Below are 12,579 nucleotides of genomic sequence, written 5' to 3'. Positions count from 1 at the left end.
GGGTCACTTAGTAATGTCCTTGTTTTTGAAAGTAAAGCACATTTTTTGTCCATCAAAATAACATCAAATTGATCAGAAATACAGTGTAGAAATTGTTAATGTTGTAAATGACCATTGTAGCTGGAAACGGCAGATTTTTTATGGAATATCTACATAGGCGTACAGAGGCCCATTATCTGCTACCATCACTCCTGTGTTCCAATGGCACGTTGTTAGCTAATCCAAGTTTACCATTTTAAAAGGGTAATTGATCATTAGAAACCCCTTTTGCAATTATCTCAACACAGCTGAAAACTGTTGTGCAGATTAAAGAAGCAATAAAACTGGCTTTCTTTAGACTACTTGAGTATTTTTGAGCATCAGCATTTGTGGGTTCGATTACAGGCTCAAAATGGCCAGAAACAAAACACCAGTCAACGTTAACAGTTAAGAGGCGACTCCGGGATGCTGGCCTTCTAAGCAGAGTTCCTCTGTCCAGTGTCTGTGTTATTTTGCCCATCTTAATCTTTTATTTTTATTGGCCAGTCTGAGATATGGCTTTTTCTTTGCAACTCTGCCTAGAAGGCAAGCATACCGGAGTCGCCTCGTCACTGTTGACGTTGAGACTGGTGTTTTGCGGGTACTATTTAATGAAGCTGCCAGTTGAGGACTTGTGAGGCGTCTGTTTCTCAAACTAGACACTAATGTACTTGTCCTCTTGCTCAATTGTGCACTTGGGCCTCCCACTCCTCTTTCTATTCTGGTTAGAGCCAGTTTGCTCTGTTCTGCGTTATACGAGATCTTCAGTTTCTTGACAATTTCTCGCATGGAATAGACTTCATTTCTTAGAACAAGAATAGACTGAAGAGTCTCAGAAGAAAGCCTTTGTTTCTGGCCATTTTGAGCCTGTAATTGGACCACAAATGCTGATGCTCAAAAATACTCAACTCGTCTAAAGAAGGCCAGTTCTATTGCTTCCTTAATCAGAACAACAGTTTTCAGCTGTGCTAACATAATTGCAGAAGGATTTGGTTGCTGATAATGGGCCTCTGTACGCCTATGTAGATATTCCATAAAAAATCTGCCATGTCCAGCTACAATGGTCATTTACAACATTAACAATGTCTACACCCTATTTCTGATCAATTTTATGTTATTTTACTGGACAGAAAATGTGCTTTTTCTTCAAAAACAAGGACATTTCTAAGTGACCCCAAACTTTTGAACGGCAGTGTATATGTATATATCCATTCCTTACTTAGATTTCCATATATGTTATGAAACTGTTAGATATGACTCTTTAGATATTACCGCACTGCCGGAGCTAGAAGCACAAGCATTTCGCTACACCCACAATAACATCTGCTGAATACGTATGTGACCAATACATTTGATTTGATTAGAGATGCAGCTAGTACTGAGATGCAGTGCCTTAGACTGCTGGGCCACTCGGGAGCCCTTTCTGCCTATTCTCAATATCTCCCCAAGTATTGCCTTTATTGTTTAAAATTATCTCAACCCCCCCCCCCCCCCCATAAATAATATTAATATTTCCCCCAGTACTATTCGAGGCCTACTTACCTACATTATTCTAGGGAAGTGTTTTACCATTTTGTTTAATTTCACTTTGTTGTCACTAGCAATAGATTGTATAGCTGTGTCACAGTCCCCTTTAAAACTAAATCCATTTTACAATGGCTGTACTTGCACTCAACATGATTGAATTGCATAGAAAAGTAGCAGATTCAACATCCTTTTGACTATCTGGAGATATGCCAACACAATCAGTGCTTGTTTACAGTTTGGTGATTTACAAAAACAAAAGTGTTTGGGGTTTCTTGTGCTGTGTGACACATTCTTCACCATATTTACCTTTCACAGCATTTCTCCTCCCCCCTCTGTGTTTGGTGTTTTTGTATCAGTTAGTTTAGTCTGACTGTTGCACCGACTTAAATGTGTGCTGTCATCCTCATCTCCTATTTCATTACATATGGGTGACGGCCCAACGGATTGGTCAACTCAACCTATTCCTCAATCTGATTAACAAAACTGAGGCTGAGGCTGATTAACAAAACCTCCATTCTTGTCCCACATATTCCTAAGATTTTTGACACTATGTTTAGTGACAATTGGTTTTCCAATTGGCCATTGCACGGTTTTGTCAACCTTCTCACAAAATTGGAAATCACATTTTTCATTATGCTGCATAATGGAATGTATTGCCAATATGATGACAATATGATGACAATCCCAAAATGCATTTTTGTCCCCCCCCCCCCCACACACACAGACGATTTGAGTCTTAACTTTCTGATCGTTCACAACATCCATGCCACCCCCATACAATTTATGCTTCAGATTTGGTGGTTCAAGAGCCTTATTTTAATTTACCATCTGTTGTGTCAAATTATTCTTATCTATGCATTTATCAGTACGGTCAACTCCACAGTTAACGCTTATCACCCCAGACAACAGCGTCACTATCAGTACAGTCAACTCCTACTTTAGCACTAGGTCCACCCTTTACCAGTTCTTCCACCAACACCAGATCTCTGCAACAAACTCCCTTCCCTAATTTATTATATTTTTTTCCTGTATATTGTTGTTAAATCATTATTATATAGGTTAGATCTATGGACAGTATAGCCTATAATTGTCTGTGAAACAGGTAGGCCTACCTCTTATTTCTTAAATAGGCTCGAACACAAAGCCCTCTTGTTATAAAGTCAAATTAAAATGAAGACCCTAGTGAGTAATCCCAACCCCACTTTATTTCAGCATCTAGAATAGTTGTTTCTATTTAAGCCAATATGTAATTTATAGGCCTATAGTGCAGGGCTAGGCAACCATGGGCCTGGAGTGCCGCAGACCCTTCATGTTTTTGATTTACCAACCTGGAACAGCGGGTGTGTTGAATTTAGGCAATCACTGAACTGATCAATTAGCTCAGTTGGTCAGGTGTGGTGCCTAGTTGGAACAAAATCCTGTAGTACCTGCTGCGCTCCAGGAACAGAGTTGCCTATCCCAGCTATAGAGCCCCAAAGTGGCGGTGTCATAATACCCGAACAGGGAAATGGTTCTAATCGTTTTTCCACCATTCATTTTTCCCCTTAAGGAATTGTAGAAACACTTAAGGGATGTGTTTTGTATAGGCTTACCCTGTCATGACGTTTTGATAACCATTTAAATCACTCTTGGACAAGGTGACTTTCATCAATATATTCGGGTCTATTTTCTCTCAGATTCTAAAATGCTAATTAGCGTCAAAGTAGACATGCAAGACTACAAATCCCTGCAAGCTCCTGCACGTCATCTCAAGCTGACCTTTGCAAACAGGTATATTGTGTCAATTTAAAACTTGCACAAAACAGTTCACAGAATTGTCAATTTAAAGAAATGTATTCATTACTACATTTTGCTAACATTAGATATAGTTAATCAAGAGATTCTTTCCTTTGTCTCGATTCGGCAGTCTCATCCAGATCAATCATGGCATTTTTAGGTCTTTATGATAGCCACATTAGCAGCTAATTAGCAGTTAATTTTTAGGGGTAAATACAAGCAAATATATTGATAAGTCAGCTTGTCCTGGACCTAGAGAGATTTACACGGTTATCAAAACGTCACTCAAAAGTAAGCCTACACGAAACACAGACCTTATTTTAAGTGTTTCTATAATCCAGTAAGGGAAAAACGATTGGAACAATTTATTTTATGGGTATGACTCATATTGTGGTACTCTATAGTGTATTGTACTGGGGGCTATGGACTGGGTGGAGTAGAAAGTGTTGCCATAGACCTCAGTCCCCCATAAAATAACACCATATATAGATTCTACAGACCCTAGTGAGTAATCCCAACACCACTTTTACTTTGCCACCTAGAATAGTTTTTTCCCTATAAACCAATAAGTATTTCATATACAGTGTATTGCATTGGAGGCATTTATTTGACCTTGGAACATATGTTGAACCCCAAATTGAATGCAAATATTACTTAAATATGAAGAACTGTGAGTCATGGATGATCTGTAGTCAGAACTGAGGGCGCCTGGAGAAGAACAGGGCGAAAATGAGTCTTCAGATGACGATGAATCAATCAACAGAAAACGAATCAAGAAGCCAAACCTTCCCCTGGCGCCTCCTTTATTTAAAGGTCATTTATAAAATGGAGTGTGTAGAAGAATATGTGAACCCTTGAGTAAGCTAAACCAGCTAGTTAGCTAGTTCAATCTGCTGTTTACTGACAAGTACTACATACACTATATATACACAAAAGTATGTTGACACCCCTTCAAATTAGTAGATTCGGCTATTTCAGCCACACCTGTTGATGACAAGTGTATAAAATCGAGTACACAGCCATGCAATCTCCATAGACAACCATTGGCAGTAGAATGGCCTTACTGAAGAGCTCAGTGACTTTCAACGTGGCACCACCATAGGATGCCACCTTTCCAACAAGTCAGTTAGTCAAGTTTCTGCCCTGCTAGAGCTGCCAACTGTAAGTGCTGTTATTGTGAAGTGGAAACATATTGGAGCAACAACGGCTCAGCTGCAAAGTGGTAGCCCACAAGCTCACAGACAACTGCCGAGTGCTGAAGCGTATAGCTCGTAGAAATCATCCTCAGTTGCAACACTCACTACCGAGTTCCAAACGGCCTCTGAAAGCAACTTCAGCACAAGAACTGTTCGTCGGGAGCTTCATGAAATGGGTTTCCATGGCTGAGCAGCCACACACAAGCGTAAGATCCCCGAGCGCGGTTCCAAGCGTCGGCTGGAGTAGTGTAAAGCTCGCTGTCATTGAACTCTGGAGCAGTGGAAACGCATTCTCGGGAGTGATGAATCACGCTTTAACCATCTAGCAGTCCGATGAACGAATCTGGGTTTGGCGAATGCCAGGAGAACACTACCTGCCCGAATGCATAGTGTCAACTGTAAAGTGGAGGCGGAATAATGGTCTGGGGCTGTTTTTCATGGTTTGGGGTAGGCCCCTTAGTTCCAGTGAAGAGATCTTAGCGCTACAGCATACAATGATGTTCTAGACAATTCTGTGCTTGCAACTTTGTGGCAACAGTTTTAGGGGAAGGCTCTTTCCTGTTTCAGCATGTCAATGCCCCTGTGCACAAAGTCCATACAGAAATGGTTTGTTGAGATCGATGTGGACGAACTTGACTGGCTAGCACAGAGCCCTGACCTCGACTCCATCGGGATGAATTGGACCGCCGACTGCCAGCCAGGCCTAATCGCCCAACATCAGTGCCCGACCTCACGAATGCTCTTGTGGCTGAATGGAAGCAAGTCCCCGCAGCAATGTTTCAACATCAAGTGGAAAGCCTTCCCAGAAGAGTGGAGGCTGTTAGGTCAGCAAAGGGGGTACAACTCCATATTAATGCCCATGATTTTGATGAGATGTTTGACGAGCAGGTGTCCACATACCTTTGGTCATGTAGTGTATGTTAATGCCCGATTTATTGTTTTCATCTATACATAAGATGCTCTTATTAACCAGTAGCAATGTCTGTTGTTTCATTAGAGACACCCCGTGAGATTGGCTTTCACAAGACCACAAGGAACTGCCTCCAGCACATCAGGGAGGTCTTGCTGCACCATAGATGGCAGGATGCCGCAGAGTACATGGCCAGTTACTCACAGACACTGGAGGATATCACTGCAAACATGCCACAACTCTACGCTGAGGTAGGTCTATCTTTGCACTGACTGAACTCTCACAAAGAGTAGCTAATAAGTACTGTATAAATGCAAAGTTTGATTTCTTCAAACTTTGTCTTTCAGATAATTTGGAGGATAGGCACAGAGATACTACACCACCATCCCGACTCGAAGCTGGAAGACTACAACAGTTTCTATGAGCGAGTGAAACACTCAGGAGTAAAGCATTACCTGAAGGTATATTCCTTAATTGACCTCTTGATCTCTACACTATCATTCCAACTAAAGGACCCTAAGTCAATGGGTTAAAAAAAGTTAATATAGGACAGTCACCATGTCTATACTTTTGTTATGAGCCATTATGACACCTTCAAAAACAAACAAATAGATGGAATGTGTAAACAATGTGTTTGCAATGGAAATGTATGCCAATGTGCATTGAAGAATCAGTTTGTCCTGAAGGTCTGTCTGGAGCACTCGTTCCATCTCCTGGTCAATGGGCAGTTTGAGGACGCCAAGCGTCAGCTGTCCATCGCTGAGAGCTGGAGGTATGGCAAGCTGTCAGCCGGTCAGTCCCAGAGGATTAGGCTGATCCAGGCCTATAGTGGCTTCCTGGATTACTTCATCTGGTGTGACAAGAAAGCCACTGCATCCAGCACAGGTAAGAGGACACCTGGCAACCCCCAAGTGACCATTATTCATTGGTTTCAATGACATTGGGATTAGAGGTCGACCGATTAATCGGAATGGCCGATTAATTAGGGGCGATTTCAAGTTTTCATAACAATCGGAAATCTGTATTTTTTGACACCTTTATTTAATCTTTATTTAAACTAGGCAAGTCAGTTAAGAACACATTCTTATTTTCAATGATGGCCTAGGAACGGTGGGTTAACTGCCTCGTTCAGGGGCAGAACGACAGATTTTTACCTTGTCAGCTCGGGGATTCAATCTTGCAACCTTACAGTTAACTAGTCCAACGCTCTAACCACCTGATTACATTGCACTCCACGAGGAGCCTGCCTGTTACGCGAATGCAGTAGAAGCCAAGGTAAGTTGCTAGCTAGCATTAAACTTATCTTATAAAAAACAATCAATCATAATCACTAGTTAACTACACATGGTTGATGATATTACTAGTTTATCTAGCGTGTCCTGCGTTGCATATAATCGATGCAGTGCATATTCGCGAAAAAGGACTGTCGTTGCTCCAATGTGTACCTAACCATAAACATCAACGCCTTTCTTAAAATCAATACACTAGTATATATTTTTAAACCTGCATATTTAGATAATATTGCCTGCTAACATGACTCGTTGCGAACTGTGAAGACTATTTCTTCCTAACAAAGATAGCCAACTTCGCCAAACGGGGGATGATTTAACAAAAGCGCATTTGCGAAAAAAAGTACAATCGTTGCACGACTGTACCTAACAATAAACATCAATGCATTTCTTAAAATCAATACACAGAAGTATATATTTTTAAACCTGCATATTTAGCTAAAAGAAATCCAGGTTAGCAGGCAATTTTAACCAGGTGAAATTGTGTCACTTCTCTTGCGTTCATTGCACGCAGAGTCAGTGTATATGCAACAGTTTTGGGCCGCCTAATTTGCCAGCATTTTACGTAATTATGACATAACATTGACGGTTGTGCAATGTAACAGGACTATTTAGACTTAGGGATGCCAACCGTTAGATAAAATACGGAACGGTTCTGTATTTCACTGAAAGAATAAACGTCTTGTTTTCGAGATAATAGTTTCCGGATTCGACCATATTAATGACATAAGGCTCGTATTTCTGTGTGTTATTATGTTATAATTAAGTCTATGATTTGATAGAGCAGTCTGACTGAGCGGTGGTAGGCACCAGCAGGCTCGTAAGCATTCATTCAAACAGCACTTTCGTGCGTTTTGCCAGCAGCTCTTCGCTGTGCTTCAAGAATTTAGCTATTTATGACTTCAAGCCTATCAACTCTCGAGATTAGGTTGGTGTAACCGATGTGAAATTAGCTAGTTAGCGGGGTGTGCGCTAATAGCGTCTCAAACGTCATTCGCTCTGAGACTTGGAGTGGTTGTTCCCCTTGCTCTGCATGGGTAACGCTGCTTCGAGGGTGGCTGTTGTCGATGTGTTCCTGGTTCGAGCCCAGGTAGGGGTGAGGAGAGGGACGAAGGAAGCTATACTGACATCCAATAGTCAAAGGTATATGAAATACAAATCGTATAGAGAGAAATAGTCCTATAATTCCTATAATAACTACAACCTAAAACTTCTTAACTGGGAATATTGAAGACTCATGTTAAAAGGAACCACCAGCTTTCATATGTCCTGAGCAAGGAACTTAAACTAGATTTTTTACATGGCACATATTGCACTTTTACTTTCTTCTCCAACACTTTGTTTTTGCATTATTTAAACCAAATTGAACATGTTTCATTATTTATTTGAGGCTAAATTGATTTTATTAAGTTAAGTTAAAATAAGTGTTCATTCAGTATTGTTGTAATTGTCATTATTACAAATAAATATTTTTTAAATCGTCCGATTAATCGGTATCGGCTTTTTTGGGGTCCTCCAATAAGCGGTATTGGCGTTGAAAAATCATAATCGGTTGACCTCTAATTGGGATAGTAGAAATCCTTATGTTACGTCACCATCTACTGGCCAGATAATGTAACTGTGCCTTTAGGGACAATACCAATACATTTCAAAAAGCATGGCCAAATAAAAGGTAACCATAACCTGTGGTTGTGCTTTAGCTTAACATGGACTTTGACATATTTTAGATGAGTATGATGCAGCTGTCAACCAAGAAATGCATAGCTACTTCCGACAATCTTCTGTGAACCTGAAGGAGATCATGAAGCTTCCTGGTGTCTGGGATCCTTTTGTTCTGAGTTACATTGATGTAAGTACTGCTTCGTGTTCAGTATGCATGAAACATGAACAATTTCCAAATCGAACGGTAACATACTACCTGAATTTGTCCAGTAAAAATACTTGTTTTCATTTTTCCGTTTCAAAACGATTTGCTACAATTTGCCCTACTAAACATGGCCCCTGGCATCCTCTTTTTCCATCATTGTATTACTTTTCCATCATTGAACTACTTTCCCTTATCAGACTACCTATGATGATCTAATGTTTTGACTTGCGTGTGCCAATGGCAGATGCTGGAATTCTACAACGATCACGAGGGAGCTGTGAAGGTTCTAAATGACTATGCCTATGACAACAGTTTCCCCCCCAACCCCAATGCCCATCTCTACCTATACCGGTACATGAAGAAACATAACCACCCACTGAAGAAACTTCTGAAAGTGCTGAAGGTAGTACTGAGGCCATTTCTGTTCTTAACAGGGGAATCTAGCTGAAATGTTGGGCACTATTATCATTATTGAAGGCCCAGTGCAGTAAAATGATTTTCCTGTGTTTTATATACATTTCCACAGGTTTGAATAATACTGTGAAAATTATAACGTCCTTTTAGTGTATGAGTTGTTTGAAGAGAGGCCTGAAATGTCCGCCTGTTTTGTTGGGGTGGAGTTTTGGTGACATCACCAGGTGGTAAATTGGTTAATAGACCAATAAGAAAGAGCGTTCCAAACGTCTGCCAATAACAGCTAGTTTTCGGATTTCCCCTCCCCACAAAGGCCACTCCCAGACAGTACTAGCAAAATTCTTGCTTGAGAAATGGTTCTTTGCTAAGAAGCAATTTGTTTCTTTTTGACCATTTCATTTTAAAACAATCACAGTAAGGTACTTGATTGCTACCCAGAAGTCTCTAGGCTACAGTTAGTCCTGCACTCTGCCCCTCAATAGCCTACTGGTACTGTACTGTTTAATGAGTCCATGTTTTCGATTACATTTGCCTTAGATCCTGCATACATTGGTCCCAAGTCATGAGTTGATGCCGGAATACTGTTCTCTTCTGGTACAGTCGGGTATGTGAATATAGAATAACAATATATTGATTTTGAGTCTTAAAGGGACAATGGGGTGTAAAATGAGGGGAAAACGAGCCATTTTAAAGTCTATCTTGATGTTTTATTCATTTTTCAATGTTGTCGTGCGTGTTTCTGTCCTCGGTGGCTTTTACGCACTCAGATTAATGTGTTTAGTGGATGTGCTCTTCACATCGATGTTGGTCCTATGAAGGTGTTCATAGTAAAGGATGAGGGTTTTTTCCAGAGAAAGAGGGTGATCTTCAGAAGGCTCTAGGTGTGGTTCTGGATCTCCTGGACTACTCCAGTTGGAGGAGCAACTTAGATGTCTGGAACCATTTGATGAACATCATCAAGAGACTGAAGATGAAGTAAGGATGGCTGCATGAATTGAAAATGCACTCCCTTTCGAAGAAATTAAATTCGGCATACATTGCTTATCTCTTCTCATGGCGAATTGGCAAGTCCTTATGTCATGCTTAATTTGTGCCAATTCCACGGATTTATATTTTCCTTTAGAAAACAATGGCTGAAGACTTTTGCAGTGGAGATGGGGTACAGAAAGGACTGGTGGCTAGCAATACACTTCTCAACATTCCAGGCCAGGAAAGATTCGGCAGAGAATAGAGAGCTACTGGAAGTGAAGAGCTTTGTTGTTGGAGCCTTTAGTCCTCGCTGTAAGTAAAGCCACACAGTGACACCTTTTATTTTCTTGAGTATTACTTTCTTTCAGTTGTGTGAGATTAAGAGATGTCCCCACCTATTATCAGTATTTGCAGCCTTGGCACTATGCGGCAAAATATACAATTAGTTTAAGAATACGTGTTTACTTCCTTGAACCAACATGCTTGGCTGTCCTTAGGTCTAGTTTTCACTGGTTCTGATAGTGGAAAAGTGGCAGTATAACATCTTATGTAGTCTAACCCATTTGTTGTCTCTTTTGCCAGATACCTCCATCTACTGCGGTAAGGCAGCCCGAAAAGGAGTAACTGCTGAGGCTCAAAAGGCTAAGAGTAATCCTAAACAGCTAAGAAATATAAGAAGGCTCAGAAGAGAAAGTGGACAGCAAAGCCAAGACTGACTTTGAGGAAGATCCTGCAATGCCACCGGGCACAGTGGCGAGAACAAACATTTTGAAAATGTGTGAAGAGCTTCTACAATTGCCAGATCGGCAGGCATGACCACCTCATACAGTCACCAGGTCAGACTCTCTCCCCTTCCATGACAGTTGTTCCAACTACATTATTTTTCTTGTCTAGAATGTTCTTGGTTATCTGCATACAATGACCATTCTCCCCTTCAAGAGGCAGGCCTCTCTCATTGCCCTGCAGTGTATTACGCGTCAAGTTCTGTGATTGTCCACCAGGGAGCACTCAAAGCTATAGCTACGTTTTTGAATTGCTCTGCATGCTGCTGCTCTGTCGTTTTTAAAAGAAGCTGAGGCAGAAATTGAAGCATGTGTTCACTGTGGTAGTTGGTAGGGAATAGGGAGGTTGGGTATTAAGTCTAGGAGGTAATATGCTCTGAGGCAGGTGTGACCTCAACTGAACTTCCGCTGATTCATGGAGAACCCAGCTGCATTTAGGTGGAGGCAACGTGTTGGAATTGCTAAAACATTTGGCAACACCAAAGAGCAGCTTCATGGCAACAGACGCAAAGGATAGTGCAGCGATACAGAGGGGGGGGGATGAGAATTTTTGTAAACTGCTATTGCGATTCTTCAGTCACGTTCACGTGACACGACAGACACCCTCGATAAAACCTCTGTGCCTTCGCTCTGGAGTCCTCTGTCTCTGTGTGATGACATCACATGAGTGATATCCCTGGTTGGAAGCAGCCTTGGGTCCCTGAGGTAAAATAGAGGGAGGGAGAGCACACACCCGTGGCTCCTTCCACACCTATCCATCACACACACACAGGTGGAACGCAAATCTGATTACTTTACACCCCTCCAGCCTCTTGATGCAGGATAACAGAGCTCAATTTCACAGGCCAAGGGTTCGCAGGCTGCCAGGGAACAGTGGGCCCAGCTTTATCATGATTAAGGACTACATCACATACTCATGTTTGTTATCAGAACCTGTGATGAAGCCTTCTGTTCCTAAACAACTAACTGTGGTTTATGGCCAGTACTATGTAAAGTCAGGAAGTTACATGATCAAATACTCTGTACTGTAAAGTGAATGACTTGGTTGTTTCAATTTGTGCTGTTGTACCTGATTCATTTTTGTAGTCTCTGTGGTATGGTGAATGTGGCTGCTATATTTTGTATCATTTGTTACTGATTAAACACTGTTGATTGGGTGGCTGAATAGCTCTAAATGAATGAAGTTGTTTGTGATGAATTAATCTGTGAAGCCTAAGTGTTTTTGTTTCACCCATGGCACTTTAGTTTGATTTATATTAGTTTTCAATGTAATGTGTGAGTGATTCAATATTTACACTCTGGGTAAAGCAATATTTGTGTCCTGAATGAATCGTAATTCACACCTAGGGAATATAGTCATTCATTTCAGTGAGCTCATATGGCTAGAGGAATTTGTGTGTGTGAATTGCAAGTGTTACCAAACTGATAAAAATAAATATGTAACCCCTTTTTTCTTCCCAATTGGTAGTTAGTCTACAACTCCCGTATGGACTCGGGAGAGGCGAAGGTCGAGAGCTGTGCTTCCTCAAACACAACCCAGCCAAGCCGCACTGCTTCTTGACACAATGCCCACTTAACCTGGAAGCCAGCCCCACCAATGTGTTTGAGGAAACACCGTACACCTGGGGACTGTGTCAGAGTGCATTGCGCCCGGCCCGCCACAGGAGTTGCTATTGCGCGATGGGACAAGAACATCCCCTAACCCGGACGACGCTGGGCCAACTGTGTGCCGCCCCATGGGTCTCCCGGTCGTGGCCGGCTGCGACCGAGCCTGGACTCGAACCAGGATCTCTAGTGGCACAGCCTTAGACCACTGTGCCACTTAGGAGGC

The 12,579-nt window shown here is 41.6% G+C and overlaps 1 protein-coding gene across 1 annotated transcript; it reads left to right on the top strand.

Moving 5' to 3' along the window:
• The first annotated feature begins 3,986 nt into the window (after positions 1–3,986).
• Positions 3,987–11,927, top strand: LOC139583206 (TATA box-binding protein-associated factor RNA polymerase I subunit A-like). Its single transcript, XM_071414039.1, has 10 exons — positions 3,987–4,134; positions 5,515–5,678; positions 5,775–5,888; positions 6,114–6,312; positions 8,444–8,565; positions 8,828–8,986; positions 9,535–9,601; positions 9,849–9,972; positions 10,121–10,278; positions 10,549–11,927. Exons 2-10 carry the CDS (start codon positions 5,616–5,618, stop codon positions 10,680–10,682), a joined length of 1,140 nt encoding a protein of 379 aa, XP_071270140.1. The 5' UTR covers positions 3,987–4,134; positions 5,515–5,615; the 3' UTR covers positions 10,683–11,927.
• Positions 11,928–12,579: the final 652 nt, after the last annotated feature.

The sequence above is a fragment of the Salvelinus alpinus genome, chromosome 8 (genome assembly GCF_045679555.1).
Source record: "Salvelinus alpinus chromosome 8, SLU_Salpinus.1, whole genome shotgun sequence".
In the NCBI taxonomy this organism is placed as follows: Eukaryota; Metazoa; Chordata; class Actinopteri; order Salmoniformes; family Salmonidae; genus Salvelinus; species Salvelinus alpinus.
The sequence above is the reverse complement of the archived record's forward strand: the minus strand, read 5'-3'. Positions and strand labels throughout refer to the sequence as shown.